Here is a 23,983-nt window from a genome sequence, read left to right as displayed (position 1 = left end):
TCCTAGCTGTGATTAGCTTAATTATCTATTTATTGCCTCTAGTAAATAGTTAGCAGAAATAAATGACAGCTAAAGGCACTCATCTCAGAAGTCATCACTCTTATGTAAATTTCATATGTCTAAATGATGTGGCCTGTTTTTATTTAGGACATGAGGCTAATAACTTAAATTTCCTTTTCTTGTGCTATATCAGTCTGAGAACTCAACTTTCTTTTAAACTATTTCAAAATGACTTATTTATAATTCTCACTAAGAAAATGTGTGCAATTCTCATTATTTTTGTCTGAAGGAAAATATAGACATAGCTCTGTAGACCTTCAGATGCTAATTATTGCTATGGATTCAGAAAAGTAAGTGATTTGGCTTTGTGAGTACTGTTTATCAAAATGCCTACCAATTTCTACTGAATATTTGTAGCTTAAGAGTTTTGTCAGATAGACCAGTAAGCCTCATCTAGAAAAACATTGAAATTGATAGATTTGTCCCTGTGTGAAAGAGAAAGGGAATCCAGTGAAGGCTAGCCTGACCCTTGATCACGGGTGATGAATATCAGGTGAGACCAGGAAAGTGTACAAGACTTACTTACAATGGTGGAACTGTGACCTGAAAAATTGCAACTAAAACCACGCTGCAATTGCAGACAGACATCTAGCCACAAGGTGATTTTTCTTGTCACTCATTTTCTTTATCATGTATCGGGAAGACAGGATGGATCTTCTCCTTGAAATGTTTGTCCTCTCATGTCAACTTTGTGAATACAGTTACGCTATTTCCTCAACTAGAAGCCAAGGAAGCAAAGCAGAATGATCCTCTGCATGTTATATTATAGGGATGATGAATACAGCTAAAGAAACTATGTAAAAATATTCTTCATGGCAGAAAAAAATTTCCAAATATTCTGGTAAATGTCATTAAAGGGGATTTTAAAAGAGAACAATGGTCCTCAATCAGCATCAGATATGGGACTGTAGTTGATAAGCTTACTTATACATTATATGACTTTATAAGCATTTAAAATGGTGGCCATTGATGTGCATTTTGATAGAGTATGCAAAGATTAGATGTATCATCTGAGGACTACTTAAGAAACCCCTAATAGCAACATAGAAAGCAAAATATATAAGGACCATAAAAACGTCTATATAGTGATCATTGAAACAACCAACTATCAACAACATAAAGGAACACTGTTAGAGAGTGTGGAGGAATGAGTGAATATTCATTTGTTAAGACCCTTATGTGACTCACACCTGCAGCAGTTTGTTACACACATTGCCTCCTTCAGTACATATGCTACTGCCTCTCCAGAGACATTTCTGCATCATCTCTACTCTGTATTTAGTCACTTCATATTGTATCTTTAAGTTAACTATCCTAGGAAAATTAACCCCTTAGAAATCAGCAAAAGTCAGAAACCAAGGCCTTTTCCCTTATTCTCGGAGAACAAGACTCACCAACAAACTGTTCCCTAACTTTAAATAAAAGTACATATTATTATGTACAAAAATATATTCTAATCCTAAAGGCTTAGAAAAACAGAAAAAATTCTCTGGTAAACATTTTATTGAATATAAAGTCTTCAATTTAGGTGAACAATTTTTGTACATCTGTATCTTCAGATTATAACCATGAAATATTTTGTCAACCCAATGATTTATTTCTCAATAAGTAATTTCAAACTGAAATGGTTTTATGATTTTGTAACTGGCTCTTTTCCTACATTTCATAATGAGATATATTATGATTGAAATAATATATGATACATTACTAAATTTAAGGTTTCTCTAAAACAGTCCTTGATATTAATAACTACTTTGTGCTCCTTTGCAGTGAGGCCCACAGTAATTGAAACTGATGTCTACGTAAACAGCATTGGACCCGTTGACCCCATAAACATGGTGAGTAAAAACTGTTACAATATCGGATTCACAAGTGTGCGCATCAAAGCAGAATGAAGTGAGTAAAAATTGTTACAATATAGGATTCACAAGTGTGTGCGTCAAAGCAGAATGAGGTGAGTAAAAATTGTTACAATATAGGATTCTCAAGTGTGTGCGTCAAAGCAGAATGAGTAGATGTGTGAATTAAGGTAGTTGATTGTGAAGTAAATCAGGTTCAGGATTGAAATTCCTATTACAGTGGTCAGTTAGACAATTTTACACAAAGTTAAATTATTCTGGGTAGAGAGAACCTCAAATTAAAAAAAAAAAATGACTCTGTCGGTTTGGCCTGTATGCAACTGTGTAGGAATTTTTTTGTAAATTAATTACAGATGTGAGGGAAGGAAGCCCACGTCCCACTTTTGGTGTGCCATCTCTGGGCAGGTGGCTCTGGGTTGTGTAAGAAAGCAGGATGAGCCAGCTATGGAGAGCAAGCCAGTAAGCAACATTTCTCAATGGTCAATGATTCAGTTCCTTTTAGAGAGGTTTTTAGCTTGGCTTAATTCCTGCTGAGGCTTTCTGAATGATGGACTCTGACCTGTAAGCCAAATAAGCACATTCTCCCTCAAGTTGTTTTTGGTTGTGGTCTTTATCACAGCAGTAGAAAATAAACTAGGAAAACTGTGTGTCAAGTATTGGCAAGTGGAGCTAGAACACTCCTTAGGGAAAAACCAGTATCACATCTTACTCTAGTGGATTCGATTTCTCATGCATAAATAATTATCGCCTGACTATCAAGAGTTAACCTCAGGGAAAATCTAGGAAAAAAAAAATTTGAAACCCCAATGAGAAAACTGTCTGGGAAAACAAACTAAGTAAGAAAATAGACATAGTTTATGCTAGCAATATTATGATTAAAGGTATTAATTAAGAACAAGCATTTCAATGTTCCAGGGAAGCTACCAAAACCCCGTTCCCTAGAGACACACTCCTACATAATAGGGTCAGTAATGTGCTATGATATGTAGCTCCACTTACACTGCCATCAGCTATTAGTTTTCCAGGGTTGCTGTAAGCAGAGACTGTTGTGAGAGAAATTCACTTCAGAGCTAGAAGGACAGGCATGGGCATCGCTCACGGCCACTTTCTACCTGGATCCTCGCAATGGTGCCTTGTGCTTGCCTCTTCCTCGTGCCTCTTCAGAATGTTTTTAAAGATTTGTTTTTCTCCATAAAATTATGTATATGAAATTACATTATTCTTGGTTGATATGCTTAAATATAAAAAGTTTAAATTTAAGAAGTACATGTGTCTGTGTGTGCATGTGTGTTTGTGACTGTCTGTCTGTCTGTCTGTCGTCTGTCTGTGTGGATATGTACTCATGAGTACAGGTATCCTGGAGGCCAAAGACTTCATATGTACCTAAAACTGGAGCCACGGACAGTTGTCAGCAGCTCAGTGTTAGTGTTTGGAACTGAACTCTGGTCCTATGGAACAGCAGTACATGTTCCTTATCACTCTGACTCCTCTTTAAGTGTCTTTATGTTCATTTCTAATTATAAATCCTATTGAATAAGACACACAGTAAAACTTTTATTTTAGAGTAGCATTTTTCTTAAAATTTCCTGTATGCCAATAAGGTCACATTCTGAGGCACACGACAAGTAGAATTTAGTATGAAACATTTTTCTCTTTTGTTTTCCATATTTGAATTATTCAATATTACAGAAGTCAAATTGTGTTTTACTGTAGACCATAAGTGCTTTTAATGAACAGTCCTTCCTAGGGGTTGAGCTCAGAACCCCCTAACCTGCCAGCCAAGTGCTGCACAGCTGACTTACGTGCTAGCTCCTTAGTCAGTTCATTGCTGGACATCTATCATGATTTCTGCCTGTTTCTTCTCATCCTAATAGTACCAAACCAAACTCCATTTCTCTCTTTCTCCTTGCTTAGCAGTTAATCACACTGGTCATCTCCACAAAAGACCTGTGTTTGATTCCCAACTCCCATATGTAAACTCACAATCATCTATTACTCAAGCCCCAGGTCTCATCTGCAACTCAGTCATCTGTATCTCGTCTCTTCTGGGGGACCTTCACACATGTAGTGCATGGATACATATGCAGGCAAAACACACATGCAAATAATAAAATGAAATTGACCAGTTCTCTTTCTGGGTATGCTGCTCTCATGCTTGGCACTAACTTCCACAGCTGTTTGCATTGATGGCTGTAACAATGGCATTTTAGTTACCTCTAGCCAAATGAGCACAAAGTGGCTGTTAAAAGAAACTTGAAATGATAATGTGTTGCACCATCAGACTGCACTAGGAGATGGTCTTAGTTACGACCTAACACTCAGGGGAAAGTCAGAGCTACAGCCAGGTCTTCAAGAATTATCTAAACCCCTTTCTTTGAAAAGCTAATTAAACAAAATTACTACTGACACTACTGATGCTAAAATACATATGAAAGAAAAATAACCTCCATGGAACAGTACATAGAACTGATTGTAAAACAAACAAACAAACAAAAACCCACTGTTATAAAGAAACTAATAAGAAGCCTGTGTGGAAGACAATTTTAACTAAGTAGTTTAGGACAAATAGAACTCACATTTCACAAAATGAACAAAATTGCTTTGATGTGAGTATAGTCAAGTAAGGGAACATAAGTACAATTTAACAGACAAGAGGATAGCTTCAAAATTTTCTCAGTAATTGCTCATACAGTTGAAGTACGAGAGAAAATATTCATGCACCGTTATAACTGTTTTATGGAACAGATCTTGCTTTGTTACAAAATGTTTCCTTCTCTTTTGAAAGTTGTATACATTAAATAGCATATTATAAAACCTAAAACTACATTTTATAATTAGATATATACTTTGTTCTTGTGTTCAAGGTTTGATTATGAGTTGATAAATCATATCCATATATTAATGATATAACTACATGAATGGATCAGCCAAATAATAGATCATTTCTTTATTTCTTATTTTGAGAATTTATATTAAAATTATACAGAATGAATTCTGAAAAGAAATAAGTAATGTGAAAAATGATTATATCTTTGTTTACATTCTGATTAAAATGAACAACTATAAATAGAAAAGCAGGTGCACCCAGATCTGAGTCACAATAATGTCCAATAAAGTTAGTATAATGGAAGTAAAGTACTTTCCTCCTTGTAAATTGTAATCTTTCAGGAGTGGATAGGATTTTACTTTGCTCATTACTTATGGATTGTTATTACTTTCTGAACTGTGTGTAAAACTATCAAGGGTTAGAGCAATTCCTCTGGTGAAGACTAGCAAAGGGAAGCCACTAGAAAGTAAGAGATCTCCTGAGTATGTAGAGGAAACTATGGCAGGAGATTAGCTGGTGTAATGCCTCTTCATTGAAAAATGCACAGACTGATGGCCCAGTCAAGGACAATGCATGCAGAGTTTCTAGACACCCCTGTTCAGATGTAGCCAATGGACAGCTCATTTTCCACCTCAGGCATGGGAGAAGAGGCAGAGGAGTGGGAACTGTCTTTGATGTGAAATCCTGTGCAGAGATATGATCACTGCCTCTTGGTAGGGCAGCCTTGCAGGCCTGAAAAGGAAGGGGGTGCAGGCTAACTTGATGAGATCTAATAGGCTGTGATCAGCTGGCGAGGGAGGAGTCTCCACAACCCACTGAAGCAGAACTTTAGGGGAGGTGAAGAGTGCAGAAGAGGGAGAGAGACGGGAAGAGGAAGATAAGAGCAAGGGGATAACAAGAGAGATGTAATATGAATAAATTATAGCAGGTTAAAAAAATTAAGAAGAAAGAAAACTGCAACCATGCAGTAGATGAATTCCTTTGTGGGAGCACTACAAAGGAAAGCAACCTTTAAAAACATGTCGAGGGTAGAACCCAGACCAGATTTTCAGAATGTAACCCTTCTTATCATACCCATACCAGTGGCCTCCCACAAAGTCACATAACACAGTACGTCAAACTGCATATATTTTTCTTGCTAGGATTTCTAAATGGCTCTGCTAAGGGAGAGAGAGAGAGAGAGAGAGAGAGAGAGAGAGAGAGAGAGAGAGAGAGAGAGAGAGAGAGAGAGCGCTGAGGACCAGGAACCCAGATACAAGGTGTGTAACTCAGAGACTGTATTCCAAAATAACAGACTACCACAGTGGGCCACGGCCAACAGTACAAATATGATCGGATCAAATTGGTAAATTAAGTGAACTTATATTAGCCAATATAGAAATAATCAATGGACAAAATTGTTTTAAAATTAATTTTACATCCTGTACACTACCCCATTCCTTGATCCCCTCCTAGTTTCACCCTCCCTCCTCTTAATTCTACCCTCCCATCCACTTCCACCATAACTTGCACGACTGTCCCTACCCCACCAACCCACCCTGGCACATCAAGTTGCATCGGGACTAACTAAATGCCTCCTTTTCACTGAGGCAAGACAAGGCAACCTTGTTAAGGAAACAGAATCCAGAGCAGGAAACAGTCTCTAAGTGAGAGACGGCCCCACTCCAATTGTTAGGGCACCCACTTGAGGACCAAACTGTCCATCACTTTATATGTGTGTGGGCTAGGACGAGCCCATGCATGTTCTTTAGTTGGTGGTTCAGTCTCTCTGATCCCCCATGAGCCCAAGTGAGTCAGCTGTGTCGGCTTCTTGTGCTGTCCTTGGCCTCTCCAGCTCCCTCAGTCTTTCCCCTAACTCTTCCATAAGTTTACCTGAGTTCTGCCTAAATATTTGTTGTGATTCCATGTATCCATTTCCACTACCTGCTGAATGAAGCCTCTCAGATGACAGTTATGCTAGGCTCCTGTGTGCAAGGATTGCAGAGTGTCATTATAGTGTCAGGGGTTGGGTCTCTCCCATGGGGTGGGTCTCAGGTTGGCCAAGTCATTGGTTGGCCATTCCCTCAATCTCTGTTTCATCTTTTATCCTTGCACATCTTGTAGGCAGAATAAATTTTATGTCAAAGGTTTTGTGTGTTTCAACTGGGATGTAAAATGGACAAAAAATACATTAATGAGGGGGAAAAAAGGGAAAGAGCTGAGTAGCAGAGTGCTCCGTAACAATTTTGAAGCTCTGGGTTGAGTTCAAGGTAACTCCATCATGATAAAGAAAATAGACTTTTTTCAGGAAAAAATAAACAATGACCTATTTTATTATATCAATATAAAATAAAAAGAAATAACATTAGTCTTACGGGAACAGGATACATTAAAACAAAGAGCTTCAATGTTAGAAGTCCTGTTCACAATGAAATAGGAATAGAAGGTTGTTCGCTTCTAGCATAAGCAAGAGACTTCATAACGTTTGCTTTTCCATGAACAGAATAGAAAACTGTCGAAAGTGTGTGTGTGTGTGTGTGTGTGTGTGTGTGTGTGTCTGTGTGTGTGTGTGTGTGCGCACACACACGCGCATCTGTATTTATCTGTGTGCTGGGGATAATTAAATAATATGTTTGATTTATTACCATATTGTCTTACAAAACATCATAGCAGATGTAGTTCCTTCAAGTGTCTATATGTTGCTTCTTGACCCCCATTTTTCTCTCTTCTCTTCTTCTCAGTTCCTTCTACATTTAAGAACAAAAACCCAAGATGTACCTTTTACACATCAAAGAAAATATTTTTCTTTTACTAAATTAACAGGAAATGTTCCTATGCCAAGTGCATTAATGTGGGAAATTATGAACAGGAAACATGGCAAAAGAGTAAAGCCTTTTTTCTTATCAGATTAAGTAGCCTACATGTGCTGTGAAGTGGAGAAAATAATTTGGGTATTGTGAAGTGAGGAACAGTTGTTATGTTTGAAGAAACCCACCTGCAGTTTTGACTTTTAAGTTTATTACCTTTGTTTTTATGATAGTTAAAAAAAAAGTCTTGCCATCATAATTTAATTTTATTACTCATGCAGCCTGTATAACTTTTTGTCACCAACTACTTAAAATTGACTTTTTACCTCACATCTTATTTTAGAACATTATAAAAGATTTTTAATATAGCACTAGCAGAGAAAATTTAGTTATACATGATTAATGAATAAGAGTTCTCTCTCCTGGCCTCTTTAATCTGGTATGTTCATGTGCAATGAACTTACTTATGACATTGAAATTATGTTAATGTTTAAATACCCAAAATTCAAGATAAAATGAATTTTTGTCTTAGACAAAACTGTTTTTTTGTTTTTTGTTTTGTAACTTCACTTTGTATATTCCTGAACTATTTGCATTTATGATGTTTGTGTATGTAGGTACATGTACCACAGAAAGAACATGGAAGTCAGGGGTCAACCGTGGGGAAATAGTTCCCTTCTTCCACCCTTGACCAGGCTTCTAAAAGTCAGGCTCAGGTTATGAGATTTGCACAGGAAGGACTTTTACCTGATGAGCCATCACTTTTAATTTTATTGGAATTCGTCATGTTCATTGTTGCTTATCTGATAAAAATTTGTGCAATTGCTTGTCAATTGGAAAGATAAGAGGACTTTCTATGAGAAAGGCAAAAGAAAACTTATCAGGGAAGCTGCCAAATTTTGACAGATAAAGTTATTTGTTAGCAAGTAGATAAATAAATAGACATCAAGATCTATGTATGAATCTATATTGATTTAAACTTTTCATGGTGATCCTATTGACATTTGTTATAAAAGAAGAGTTGACATTGAGTGATACTTACTTATATTGTAAAATAAATGTGGGACTAGTTATTTAGGCTGGTGATGCAAATCATCAGTAACTCTGGTAGGGAGAGAGAAACTGTGGAAAGGAAGAAGGAAGTGAGAAAGAAGAGATGGAAGGAAAGGAGTGGAGGGAGAGACTGACGGAGGATAGGAGAGGAGAGGAAGGGAGAGAGCGGGGGGGGGGGGAGGGATAAAAAAGGAAGGAACTTGCTATGTAATAGTGAAATTACAGTTATAGCAGTTTTAACCAAAATTTCCTAAACGTTGCAGGCCTTTATGATGGTGCTCCCCTGCATCACAATTAGGACACACAATCAGAGGAGCAGGAAAAGACAGAGTTTGCACAAAATTATAGACTCTAGAAAGAAAATGAGAACACTTTGAGAAAAATTATATTTAGTCATCTGTGCAATGAAATATCTAAATGTGCATATGAATACACTCGTGTCTTACAAATGATGCTTCACACACCCAATTCTGACTCCTAATGCCTTTTCTGATTACATTTTCTGAGAATTTCTCTGAATAACACTTGACTTCAGGGTTAGCCATTTCTTTCTAGAATTATCTTATCAGTAAAATTCAGATACAGTGGAAACACAAACATAAACCTTTAAATGTAAATTGTTTATTTCTCCCATTCAGCTGAGAAATATACAAAGCTGAATAAAAAGATGAGATGAGATCTCATGTAAACAAGTGTGAACATTTCTTGAAAAGTCCAGATGGGACTTGAGAGACTGAGGTCAGATGTTAGGAGAGGAGAGCTCCCCGTTCTGAGGACTAGGGCAGGAGGGAGGAAGAGTGGGATCTGGAGGTGACGAGGGAGGCGTCTACAATCAGGATGTAAAGTGAACAAATTAAAAATTTTTTTAAATTAAAAGAATGAAAAATACTAATGTGAAAAGCAAAAAAAAAAAAAAGCAAGAAAAGAAAATAAACGAGATAATTTTCCTATCATTCCTTATTCCTTGTCTAGAAATAGCGAGGTGGGTAATTTTTGTTAGACATTGCAAACCCAAAGCAAGCTAGCCATTACCAGTGTGACAGCGTTATGATGAGTGATTTCTGTGTTACTTTGCCTTGGTTAAGGTTTCTAGTTATTTGTCGAAAAATACTATCCCGGGTTATTTGGATAACGGTTTTTAAGTTACTAACACAGGCTACAGCAGTTTTTTAACAGAGCGAACTGGCTTCCGTTATGGGGGTGAGAGTCACTCAGTTATGTGAAAGCCTAAGAGAAGAAATTCAGCCCCCTCAAAGGGGAACTTGGCCTCCGGAGTGTCAGCTTAAACCCGAAGCATCACCTTCTAGCTAGCTGCCTGTCTGCTCTGAAGACTTTAGCTACCATCAATCCTATAGGTGTGGCCGATCTCCTTTCTCTTTCACCCATCCTTCTAACCCATCTTCTCTTCCTTTGGAGACACTGATCAGCACAGATCCATGGAGACAGCTCTGTGCGGATCTGAGTGCTGAATGCTTAGACACCGGTGCTAATGTTTGCCTCTCTGTTGTGCTATAGTTTCTTTTCCTTAACACCCTGGATGTTCTAATTCTCTATACTACGGCTAGAGCTTTGTTGTTCAGTAGCCATACTAGGTCTGATATTTTACTCTTTGAAGTGGCACGGGATTAAAATGAAACTTACAGCTAATAGTAAATACGTGTTCAAGTACGATACAGAAAATCAACAAATGAACTATTAGGATTTTAGGATTTTACCCAGTAAAGTAGCACATAGATTTGGGGCTATATTTATATCCCAGAAAACAATTGAGAATTTTACATTAAATTGATAAAAAGCCTAGAAATGTAAAATATCCTGTGTATTTGACGAAAGGATGCCTTTCATACACACAAAAAAAGACCATTCATTTTTTTTAGTGAGGTTTATGCTCCTTCATAGTTTTACTATGTTCTGTATAGAGTCTTATTACCAATTTATAAATTGCAGTGCTTCGCACATTTCAAACTTCTGACTACATGTGCCATATATCAATAAATCATTTAAAATTACCCCCAGCTAAATAGAATTTCTAGCAGCTTATTTCCACTTTGCTATACCTATTCCAACTTCTATTGATTTTCAAGTGTTTATTAAGCTCATATTCATATCAAAGAACTTTCCAGTGTTATCCTTTTGAATCAAAGAAATTGAAAGTGCACAATAACTAGACCGAGAAAAGTGTTTGCTGAGCAAGTTAAGTTAGTAATCACGGTCTTGTGTGGTATTTGCAAACTACATTCACAGATACAAACAGACCTCAGAGCTGAGGCTCACAACTTAATTCAAGATTCATGGGAATTGCCTGAGTCTCTTCCTTATTATTATATCATAACCTTCATCTTCTCACTGAAATATTTAGAAAATTATGCCCATCAAATATCTGAATTATTGTGATATTCTCAAGAGGCTTCTATTTCTACAATAATTGAATGAAATACAGTTGATAACTGTGACCTGTTGCCATTAACACTCCGGTAACATGGGTTCACTTTCAACCCTCCTGCCCCGGTCTGTATATTTATTTTAGTTTACAGATGATGATGGTTTAACTTATTATTTCATTTGGCCATATGACTCAATAGTTTAATGAAATATTAATATGAAGGTAGACAGAGAAGATGAGGATCTATCAAACTGTAGAATACAGTTATACATCTCCGTTACATGATTAGGAAGAGTATGCATTTTGTGTGAAGATTTTTCCTATTCTGAAAGAACAAAACCCCACCTGCAATACTGTACAGTTGACATATCCAACTTTGGTTACTGTAGTATTAGACACCTATGATTTTTGTCTGGCCATCTTATGAGTCTGAGTAGCACATTTTTCACATTTATTCATTTTGTTGGTTAAATTTCAAGGAGACAGTAAATTTTACAAGGTATGTCAGATCTCAAGTATTAAATGTACTGTTCCTTATCTAAAATGTTTTTCCTAGAAGCTATTGTACTTGTTCTGAGTCAGTAGAAACTCCATTTCAGATCTTTTCCTTTCTTTATGCAGATGATTATAACCTTTAAATAGGAACAAGAACATGGTTTGATCATTTTCTGGAAATTACTCTAATATGAATGAGTAAACAAAAAGTGGATTTTTATTACATATAAAATGGCACAGACCTTAATAACTTTCTTATCTCAGTAAGACATTTATTAAGAGTTATCAGTTTGAAAGGGCTTGAGGGGGCAGCTCCTGCAAGCCTTTGTGGAGGGAGAGTTATCAAGAAATGTGTCCTAGCGCCCTCTGACCACAGGATAATAGTGAGTAGAAACCTTTCACTTTCTGTAATCTTTTCTATTTAGGGAAATTTGACCTCTTAGAAACCATGAAACCTCCAATAGAAATGAGCATATTTGGAATCTTGTGTTATGAACTGAAGTCCCATGCTGAGCATATTCCCATACTGGTAGAAAGCCCTGCATTTGTCGCCCACAATTGAGATTAACACATTCCTTGAAGCTGCTGAATGGTATTTGTATTGTTTGCAAAATTCTATTACTGGAAGAAATAGTTCTCAAATGTCCCTTTTCATGCCATCTTAGGAATCCTGAAGTTAAGTGTGGCTGAGTATCATGATGCTCCTCATAGCAGCCAATGCTATTTTGCAGACCACAATCCTGCCTGGTTTCTTACGAATTTTCTTCTGTATTTGCTCATCAAAATGTATGTGTAAGGATGGAGTTGACCCTGCCTAGCTACCTAGAGAGGTATTTATTATAGGCTTTTCAAGGTAGAGTCTATGGCTCAAGAGCACAATGTGCCTTCCAGCTCCTGAGATATAGATGCACTCTCTCAGGCACTAAGCCTTCAGGCTGCTTGGTGTTTCTCTGTGTGCTCCCTCACTAGTCAAGGAAGCATGGGATGTTAACAGGACAGTTGTTCTCAGACATTAATTTTGTGTATCCCGTGTAGCTTGAAAACTACAGTGTATCCTGGCAACTGCAACTGTACTGAATCTGGCAAATGTCAATATATTCTTTCTCTGATAACAGTATTAAAAAGTGGCATTGCCCTCAGTAAAACTACCACAGACCCCGTTTTTCTGTGGCTCCTCCACGCAGCATGATTTAATTCTAACCCAGTAAGTGCAGGAACTTACAGGCTACATTCGCTTTGCAGGCTGTGCTGAGCCACCTCTCTGCTTACATGTACTGTTACAAACCATCCTTCCTTCACTGGCAAAATTACTGTTGGGCATCAAAAAGTTAATCATTTGAGTAAGTGAAGAGGATATATGAACAAATCTCAAGTGATACCGAATATATATTAGTGACATTTGTCCTGACAAGAAGGTGATAAAGAAGTTAAAGATAATAACCTTTTATTTTAAGGATAATAACTATTTTCCACACAATTCAAGGAGCAGTTGGCCCAGTGGCAGTTATTAGAAATACATTTTCACTGCTAAACCAATGCAGAGATTATGTAGCATGTCAAAATAATATTCAGGAAAGATGATTAATATGTCTGTGGTAAAATGAAGTTTCCCCCCTTAACCTATCTCTATATTCCAGTAACTGAATGACAAATAATCTTTCTGCAATCTAGGATTTGATCCAAATTACCTATTGATAAGTCGAATCCCAGACTGTTTACTCATTAGTATCCCTGGCTTAAAAATAGATATTAAACACTCCTTAAGCAAACTCACACTCATGCTTCCACTTTTTATGGAAAATACTTCCTTTTAGGAAAATTCACCAACTGCAAATATCACACCAAGAGTGAGGACTCACTCTTTCCTGCCCCAGGTAGCTAAATGATACCTCATATATTAACCTGTTTTTACTTCCTCTTCTAATGCCAAGGTTGTGTACACATACAAGCAAATGTCCACACAGAGGCAAATTTTTTTCAGGTCCTGTCCTTCATGCTATTTATTATTGTTCTTTCCTTAAGTTTTAGGAAAAGTTTTAATGCTTATAAGATGGCACACATTTTTTCAGGTTAAAAACTGGGTAATACCTGATTTTATATTTGTGATTTATAATCACACTACTTTTTTTTTTTGGTAGCTGCTTCCTATGAGAAGAGTGCTACAACCTAGGTCCTCAATCTCAGAACTGTAATGGAAATTTGACATTCAGCCTTGTAAATAGCCAGTAGAGATTATTACCTCTGACATGGAGAAAAGTTCTTTACCTTTCATCATTTGAGTATTTGAAAAATAATTATTATTGTGTTGTGTACTTCAAAAATTCTAGAAAGTTTTAATAGCAGGATAGGATATAGAGCCAATAATGTGATTCTTTGCATGGTATAATTGCTTAGTTGGTTTTGGTATACTCAGTAAGACAGTTAACATATCTGCACTGAAATAATGAGAATCCAAATTTTAGACTAAAGATATTTTGAGTGATTTCAGATAATTTGACAGATATTTGCTTCTTGATTGGATGTGTTTATAGAAAGTATGATGTAAATATAACCATATTAGTAAATAATGTTTATTAATATTTAATAATAATAAAACACAATTATTAATTGATAAAATTGAAGATTGTGAAACTGGAAAAAGCAATTAAAACCACAGAAGACAATTGGAATTATTGGATTTTACTTTATGTGAGTCACATGAGATTATTTTAATGGAAGTTTAAAACACCAGAATTATTCCTTCAAAGAGACTCAATCTAAGTGCTATTCATTTACAGGAAATTTGTGCTATAAAAATTCAAATATCTGAGGTAGCATCTATAATAATAACCTTATTAATTTATCATTATTTTTAATCTTGTAGGAGTACACAATAGATATAATTTTTGCCCAAACCTGGTTTGACAGCCGTTTAAAGTTCAATAGCACCATGAAAGTGCTTATGCTTAACAGCAACATGGTGGGCAAAATTTGGATTCCTGACACTTTCTTCAGGAACTCAAGAAAATCTGATGCACATTGGATAACAACACCTAATCGCCTGCTGCGGATTTGGAGTGATGGAAGAGTGCTGTACACTCTACGGTAATACTGATCATAAACTGCAGTCACGTTGGTAGCTCCCAAACAAGCCTTCTTCATACCAGCTGAGCAGCACAAAGGGTCTCCTTTCATTTGCTAAACTCTGAAATGGAGAATTGTTTGGTGACACATTTTTATAATCATAGTTGCTATGAATTGAAAGATCAGGGGAAAAACATTCAGACTTCCTACTTGGAAGCAGAAAGGTTTAAGCTTATACTTTAGTTTTTAATGACTCATTTATGAATTCAATGTTGTTTTCAGTACCTTTATCTTATATGTATATGGATTTTGCTCGCAATTTTTTGAGTCAGATAGCACTGGTTGTCCTAGAACTCATGCAGTAGATCAGGCTGGCCTCGAACTCACAGAGCTCCACCTGCCTCTGCCTCCCCAGTGCTGGGATTAAAGGTGTGCACCACCACAACTCAGCCTTCCTTCCATGTTTCCCACATTCATGCCTGGTAGAAACGAAAGAAGAACTCTTGTCCTCTGGAACTGGAGTTGTGGATGGTTATGAACCACTGTGTGAATACCAGCAGCCAAAATGGGTCCCTGCAAGATTAGTGGTTGTGCTGAGCTGCTGTGTCATCTCTCCAGCCTTGGCTTATATTGCTAAACATATAATGGAAATTACTGTCATTTTTCTTTGGAATTTATTATTATTCAATTTCGAGCAGTGTAGTAAGACATCACTGTGAAATGAAAAGACTGTGATGTCTGAATTTAAATCTACAATTCATTCACATCAACATATATGCTTATAAAAATAATTTATTTTTACCATTTTAAGTTTACTTTTGAGACTATAATATAGCTACAAATCTCCTTTTTCTTCACTAGTTGTTGTTACATACATAGATATATATGTTAATGTGAATGTGCATATGCATGGACATATATACCCCTAAATATAACCTGTTCAGTTCATATGAAGTTACTTGTATACATGTTTGGATATATGTATTCATAAAGTTATGGAAATTATCTGTTTTTAAAATATAAATTTAGAGATTGATGCATATTGAGTATCTACTTAGTTGGCTAGGGAAGAAATGTTTGAATATCATACTCAATAAGTAATGTTATAATATTTATCATTAAACTAAGCTTATCTTAGATATAAGCTAAGTTATAAAACTAAGATTACAGCATTCTGTTATACAATAGCCCATTACAATGAGGTCCAAATTATGTTTTAAGACATCATTTTTGGTACTTTAAGTTCTTCCTTTTAATGTAACACTTGTTTTTTTTTTTTTTTTCATTTAACTAGATTAACAATTAATGCAGAATGTTACCTCCAACTTCACAACTTTCCAATGGATGAACATTCGTGTCCACTGGAATTTTCAAGCTGTAAGTGAAAAAAAAAAGATAATTTACACATTTTAGTTTCAAAATACTTTATTAATATACAAAGTGAAATAAAATATTAGAAGCATGCAGAATATTTGTCAATTTTTAAGTAAAACAAGACTAAATAATACATTTACATATTGATTTTACATGACAAATTGAAAACAAATGTATAGTGAATTATATATATAAAATCTTCACAACTTTTAGTTTCATTTCAGGACTTTTACTTTTTCTACCTTACTTTAACTGAAAATATATTTTAACAAGGAAATAGTTTAATAAAATATATTCTGATTTAAATTCCCTCTTCCTCAACTCTTCCAAAATGCCCCACACCTTCCTACCCATTTGAATCCACAACCTTCTGTCTTTCCTTAGTAAACAAAGAGGCCCATGGCTGCTTCATCAGTCTGTGCAGCCCCACTGGCCCCCAGCCCAGATTTGTCTGCTCTGTTGTTCTCCTTGAGAGCACCCAGACAACCAGCTTGACACAGCCCATAGCCAGCAACAGTCTCCTTGTGGGGCCATAATATGGTGAGGAGGGGCTACCTCTGACAGGGATACTGTGGGGCCATAATATGGCGAGGAGGGGCTACCTCTGACAGGGATACTGGGGCCCGCTTGTTGATCACTTCCTCTTGGCTGGGCAGCTTTGCCAGGCCACAGAAGAAGAGGATGCAGGCGGTCCACATGAGACTTGATAGGATGGGGACAGATGACAGAGGAGAGGGCTCCCCATTTCTGAGGACTAGGGGAGGGGAGAGGGGGAATGAGGGAGAGTTGAACCAGGAGGAAACTACAGAGGGAGCTACAATCACTATGTAAAGTGAATTAATTAAAAATAAAAAGGAACCAAAAACTAAAGAAAAAGAAGACAATCAGGCATCTAAAGAATAAGAAAATAAGATAAAACAAAATCAAACAAATTGGAATGTGGAAAGACAAAATAAAGAAGAGAAAGAACAAAAAGAAAAAGAAGAAGAAGGAGAAGAAGAAGAAGAAGAAGAAGAAGAAGAAGAAGAAGAAGAAGAAGAAGAAGAAGAAGAAGAAGCCAAACAAATAAAAAGCATTTCTCATTCTTATATTCATCACTCAAAGGAGCTGTGAATCTAGACTTGCATCCAAATGTTTTTACACCATCAGAAATAAAAATTTTGTTTAAGTTACATTAATCTTCCTGAGGTAACATTTAACTTTATTAATTGGCTTTTAAACTATGTTTGTTAATGGATTGATTGAAAAGTATTTACTGTGAGAATAGAAAATATTTGAGAAGACTTTTGTGAGCCGAATAAACCAAAGTACAAATAAGTATATTTAATTAAAAAAAATTAGTGAAATGCAGAAAAGTGTTTAGACCTCAATGATTTGAAAATGAGAACCAATCAGTGTTTTTTACATTGTGATAGTTAAGCTTTTTGAAATAGTAATTAAAATCAATAATTATTAGTACATTTATATTCATGTATCCTTTATATAAACATATATTTATCTGGATCATAATCAATTCTCAGAAATACGTAGTCAATCCACTTAATATAATCAAGTGGTATTGATTATACTGGTAAGTTATTAAGAGGCTCTTTTCCTTCTCACAAATCATACTTTTTGTTTTGAGTCTTGGGAACTTCCTATTTGAGTGTGGATTAGCCATTCAAAAGTTTTACCCAACTTTGTTTCAAACCTCTCTAATTCTTTTTACTTCATTAATAAATTTTTGGAATATATTAATAAGTTTGCCAAACTACAACATACTTCTATATGAATCAGCTCAGATCTCAGTTCTTTGCTTTCCAAACTTAGTCTCAAGTAAATATTAAAATGAGATACATTTTAATTCCCAGCAAAGACACTATTACTCAAGACATACTTTAGAGATAAAGAGTGAATTTTATGGTAGTCATTGTTTTTTCTTAAAGATTCCATTCCAAACTCTGGGTGTGATCTTCACTTGGCTTTGATTGCTATTTCTTGCAACTACTATATCTTGTAAAAATAATTGTGTGTCACCTACACAGACATATTAATTACAGTCAGTTTTTTCAGGTTGATTAGTCAATTCCAGAAGGAAAATTCAAATTTTTGATTTCAGTATTTCACAAAAAATATAGAAGATTCTATTATAGGCTAATTGCAAAACTCAGCTCCACAATTCAGTGTTTAGCAGAACCCATAATAACATATGACTATAATGTATATTTTCTCTACCTACAACGAATAAAAGCAAGCAAAACAGAATGTGACAAGATAAAGGAGCAAAAGAATAAATGAAAGAGTAAACACTGTTAAATATATCATCAGAGATGACATATATTTTATTGATTTAATGACAGGATATCCTGGCAAATAATGTATTTATTTGAAAATATTTGAAGTGGTGCATGGACATAGATTATGTAATATATACCAACTCTTGTGTAGAAACAATTCAAATATCCTTTTTACTAAAATGTTTAACAAACTATACATGATTTTAAAAATTGGAAACATTTTACATACAAGCATTCATATAAGTAATTATAACCAGAAAGGTAGGCTTGCAATCAACCTAGACATGAAAGTATTTGAAAAACATGTTGATGTCATGCTTTGGTTTGGCAGTATTTAAGGGAAAAAGTCTAGTAGAAAATAACAATTGCCAGCCCATGGTGGTATAGACTTGTAATTAGGTACATGAGATTCTGAGATGACTCCAACGTTCTCAGTCAATTATAACTGAGAAAAAAATGAGATGCATGAATAAGGACAATAGGGCAAGATCAAACCATTTCCTTTACTCTTAAACCACTCCATGCTAAAAGAAAACTTACAGTAACCCTCATAACACACACTCACACAAACACACACACATACACTTCAGCTGGTATTTTCTATACTTTACAAGCCTTGTAATACTGAGTGATAGAAGAATTTTCAGTAACCATTGCTTGGATGATGTTGATATTTATTGCAATGGTAATTTACATGAATTTTGCTAAACTACATATATTTTCTCTCTAGATGGATACCCTAAAAACGAAATTGAGTACAAGTGGAAAAAGCCCTCTGTGGAGGTGGCTGATCCCAAGTACTGGAGATTATATCAGTTTGCATTTGTAGGGTTACGAAATTCAACTGAAATCTCTCACACAATCTCTGGTAAGGAGGAAATAGAAATAATGAGCAATGCTTGCAGTGAAAGCCATTGTTACTAAGTTGTTTAAAATATGATGTACACTTTATATTTTACTCACTTTAAAACATATCTATTTCTTATAGGAGATTATATCATCATGACTATATTTTTTGACCTGAGCAGACGCATGGGCTATTTCACAATTCAGACATACATTCCGTGCATTCTAACGGTTGTTCTTTCTTGGGTGTCTTTTTGGATCAATAAAGATGCAGTACCTGCCAGGACATCCCTTGGTAAGGCTATGCTATTACATAATAAGATCATAAACATTTATGATGCATATGTTAGAAATATATTCTAGACCACAATGAGGTAATAATGAATAGAAAAGTTTAGTATTATAACAAATTGAAAGGACTTAAAAAATTGAAAATCACATAGTAAAGAAATTGGAATTAGAAAACTCAAATTCTTGTAAACAGAACACACACACATATATGTATATATATTTATGAATTAATACATAAATGTAAAGAAGTAAATATCTGAACCTCATTTAATCAATGTTTTAATAGGTTTATAACAAAATTTGCTTTTGTTTTAGCAAAATCACAAATAATTAACATTCATTTACTGGTGAATGCTGGATCACAAAAAAATGCTTAGCTGTTCCAAAAAACAGATATCCAGAAGGAATATAAAGCTTCCTGGCTTATATAACATCAAAACAGTGTAATTAATTTGTTACTCTCAGTGGTTCCTGTCAATAATTATGAGTAAGTTTTAATTCATACATTAGAGAATAGCTCATCCTCTCCATACAGAGGTGTGTTGTGGTCATTATTTACATAAAAAATAAATGATTGAATTTATACATGTGTATAAGAGAGTGACAATCTATTTTCTATTTTACTTGTAGAATCTACAAAGAGGAGTCTTTAATCAATTGATTCATTTTCATTGTAAAGTTTGAATCTCAATACAACTATAATTGTATCTAAAGTACAAAGTTTAGTTTTATTTTCTGTGATGAGTAGTTTTTCCTGTCTATGATAGCTGCCAAACAAGTTCATTTAATAAATATAGCTAAATACAAATCAAATAAATATGCCAGCAGTAGAAACTGAAGCATCAAGTATCAGAAATATATAGGGGGTCTTATCATAAGTGTTGAAAAGGTGAGTGAATGAAAGTTCTATATCTAAATTTTCTTTATCTTAACTGACGAAAATATTTATGTTATTTTTATGATAATAATATGACAGCTTAGTAACTGGGATGCTGATGGCACTAACTCATAGATATAAGAATATATTATTAAGAATGTTCTTAAGAAAACAACCAAAAGCCTGCAGGGCAAATAAGTGGGGAGTCAGAAGTTGAACCTAAATTTGCTTACACTTATCAAAATCTACCGCATGTGTATCATTTTTATATCTAGTACTAATTGTCCATGAAAGAAAAGTGATGTTCATGTTGGAGACCTCTTAAAGCATGTTTCAGTGAGCACATGAGAAAAAATGGTTCCTCCTGCTTGCCCCCTAGTAAAGACATTTCAGTAGCCTTTTCTACTGATTTGTTTTTATATTGAAAGATCTTGCCATTCCACTCATATTTACAATTCAAAATGTATTTAGCATTATGTTTAGTATGTTGAAGAGAGTTAAACATTCCACTCATAGATTTATTGTTGGAGGAATAAAGGATAAGAAAGGGTGTGTCAGGAGCTGGCCATGTAGCATGGTGGTTAAGAGCACATTCTGATCTTGCAGAAGACCCAGGTTTGGTTACTAGTACCTACGTAATGACTCACAACCATCTGTAACTACAAGGTCCATGGAGGCAGATCATGTCTTGTGGCTTCTTCTTGCAATATCTCCACTAACTGTATATACCTCATCATGTGATAGACATACAAATTGTGTGGGTATATACAAAGAAAACGTCTTCTCGTGGTTTAAAGTTACTGGGTTTTGGTCTTTGTATCACAGTAGACCTGAGGAGACAGAAAAAGCAGGACATCTCCAGCACTGTAGTGCCTTCTTCCATATCTTAGTTTCTAGCTTAGCTCCTCTGGAAAGACACTATCCTGTGCCCACACTCTGCTGCAGAGAGGGTAGTCAACAAAACTGTTTTTCATAAAATCCACCTGTCAAACAAAAATGGTTATATTTTTAACTATAGAGGACAGCAAGACTGAATATTAGGAGCCAACCTGCAATCCATAGTAATTTAAATCATTAAAATTTCCTACACAAAGAACACAGTGAACATAGTGTAGCCATGGTTACTCGTAATTCTTTCTGGCAATCATATCCTTTTGTTTCCCTTGTTTATTTCAGCTGACAATACTGTCAAATTAGACAAAAGATTACAAATGTTCTCTTATATTACTTTTAGTTATCTATTATTTTCCTTTTCTTCACAGGTATCACTACGGTTCTGACTATGACAACCCTCAGTACAATTGCCAGAAAATCTTTACCTAAAGTTTCTTACGTGACAGCAATGGATCTCTTTGTCTCTGTTTGTTTTATTTTTGTGTTTGCTGCACTGATGGAATATGGAACCTTGCATTATTTCACTAGCAACAATAAAGGAAAAACCAAGAGAGAAAGGAAGAATAAAAACAAGACTGCGGTATGTTTTATTTTTAAATTTTAGCATTAATATTTTAATAACTTCACACAGGAGCATTGTATATACATATCTGTTTTTCCTTCCTTTTCTTCCTCTCCTTCCTCCTTTCCAAATTCACACTTTCTTCTTTAATTATTATTGTTACATATACAAACACACATACATACACACACATGTGTAAATATGTGTGTAAATGTATATATAACCCCCTGGATCAATTTAGCTTATATGTGCATTTGTTCAGGGCTGATCACGTGGGAGGATTTTCCTGGGGCCACTGGTTCTCCTTTTCTCAGCAACAACTGACCTCCTGTGACATCATTAACCTATGTGTGGGAAACAACTGACCTCCTGTGACAATCAATCTATGTGTGAGACCTTGTAGAATTTCTCCTCCCTGCAACTAGTGTTGTCATAATGGTCTTTTTCAGGCAAGTAGGTTGCTGATAATTCATAGGCATATTTTCCTATCATGCCTGGGAGACATGGTCTGTCAGTAGACATCCTTAGCCACTGTCTACTACAATTTTCCACTCCCTGTTCAGTGATTCCCACTTAGCCTTGGGCTTTGCAATTGTAATGAAGACATATATCTTGGCTAGCACATCTCACAGCCACTGATTCTCAGTGTTTTCATTAGCTCTGTATCTATTTATTTGTCTCCTTCTCTTGTACAAAGAAATCTTTTTGATGAGCAGTGGGTGCTACATGTATCTGTGGATATAAAGACAAGTACTTAAAAGTGGTTAAAATGTATTAGATTAAGAAACTGGCATATTATGTTTTCCTCTTAAGTTTATGACAAGTTCAGCCACTGGCAGTTGGCTATGTTTATAGTACCATCATGGATTCTCTCCTGTTGAGCTAGCAATAAGTCCAATTAGGCAGCTGTTAGTTATGTCCAAGGAAAAAGTATCCTGTATTCACCAATGTGGACACCTTATTAGAACCTTATTTTAGTTATAGATACTTTTCTCAACATTTATGATGGGTTTTGTTATGTAAATGGAATGATTAAGAAACTATGATAAAAGATAAACAAGCTAAAACTAAGCTATCTATAACTGCCCAGTCAAAAAAAAAAAAATTATTGTTTGTAGTTTTCTCTACTGGATCCTCCTTACAAAACCTGACTTAAAAAAAAATACTGTATAAAGTATCCAATTTTGATATTACCATCCCCCCTACCCCAATTAATCTCTCCCAGGACTCCTAGCCTCACACTTTCCTGCTCATTTCATGTTCTCCTTGTATATATGTTTATTTTACAATGCTTAGTCTTATTAGCCCTGGTCATATGCACATATGCATGGACTCATCGCTGGAGCCTGGACAATCTTCCAATGGTAATACTCTTAAAGGAACATTAGCTCCTCTCTTCAAGCAACTCTCAACTCTCAATAGTTTCTCATCTAAAAGTTGGGCTTCGAAGGCCCAACCTGCGGAAAGCTAGAATTTTTAACTGGCTTTATCCGATGTAAGCAATTTCAGATGCTAAGAGTTCACATGGCGTTAAGCCATGTCCAGAGGACAGTATTACACCACAACTGTCTTACAATCCTTTTGTCTCCTTTTCCTACTTTGGGTGTGATGGCGGTGATGTAGATATTCTTTCTGTCTATGACTGAACCCTCTAAGTTAGCTACAACACTTTGAAGAGTAACCATTACCCAATGAAGTAAGAAGCTTCTTGACAAAGTTGGGGCCAGCACAAGTCCATGGATATAAACATAAGCACTTATAAAGCAGTTAGAGAGACTGGCCATTTAGAAGAACATCAATGTGTTCTCATCTGTAACCTCAAAGACTTCCACAGACATGTGTTTTGATCATGTTTCAGCACCTATCCTGTGAAGCAGGCCTCAGATATGTTCAAGAAAACAACTGATCAACTCATAAATAGAATTTCATTATTGTACCAATGGAAAGATTCCATCTGGCAGGTCAATATTGTAGCATTCAGTGCTCAGTACTAGAAAACATCTTTGAATTCCTTACCCCCCATCAACCTGTATGACACCTAGTAGCGCTGTGTCAGCACAGCTGCAGGTAGAGGTCCCTGGTCAGCTCGGGACTGACTGGTTTTTCTGCAGACTCAATCAATATATGTAATTTCTTTCAACAACAGAGTCTAGTTATGGTGAACAAACTCGAGTAATGGCAAAAGACTCTATTGTTTAGGGTAGTTTTGAGGCCTTCCCGACCAAAATCCCTAGGAAGGTAACCCATTCTTTGAACTAAGGTTTTCATTTAACAGTCCATCTCTGCTTGTGTTACTATCCACTAGTGTGTGCTTTTTCTGTTCAAATTGCTATTTAA

The 23,983-nt window shown here is 35.6% G+C and overlaps 1 protein-coding gene across 1 annotated transcript in view; it reads left to right on the top strand.

Annotated features, from left to right (window-relative positions):
* Positions 1-23,983, top strand: part of Gabrg1 (gamma-aminobutyric acid type A receptor subunit gamma1) — a 76,436-nt gene that overhangs the window by 39,714 nt on the left and 12,739 nt on the right. The window contains exons 3-8 of the mRNA XM_051165035.1: positions 1,831-1,898; positions 14,327-14,547; positions 15,821-15,903; positions 18,907-19,044; positions 19,165-19,317; positions 21,453-21,664. Coding sequence (XP_051020992.1) covers positions 1,831-1,898; positions 14,327-14,547; positions 15,821-15,903; positions 18,907-19,044; positions 19,165-19,317; positions 21,453-21,664 — 875 coding nt within the window. The remainder of the gene's footprint in view (positions 1-1,830; positions 1,899-14,326; positions 14,548-15,820; positions 15,904-18,906; positions 19,045-19,164; positions 19,318-21,452; positions 21,665-23,983) is intronic.

The sequence above is a fragment of the Acomys russatus genome, chromosome 22 (genome assembly GCF_903995435.1).
Source record: "Acomys russatus chromosome 22, mAcoRus1.1, whole genome shotgun sequence".
NCBI lineage: Eukaryota > Metazoa > Chordata > Mammalia > Rodentia > Muridae > Acomys > Acomys russatus.
This window is presented reverse-complemented; position numbering and strand designations above follow the sequence as displayed.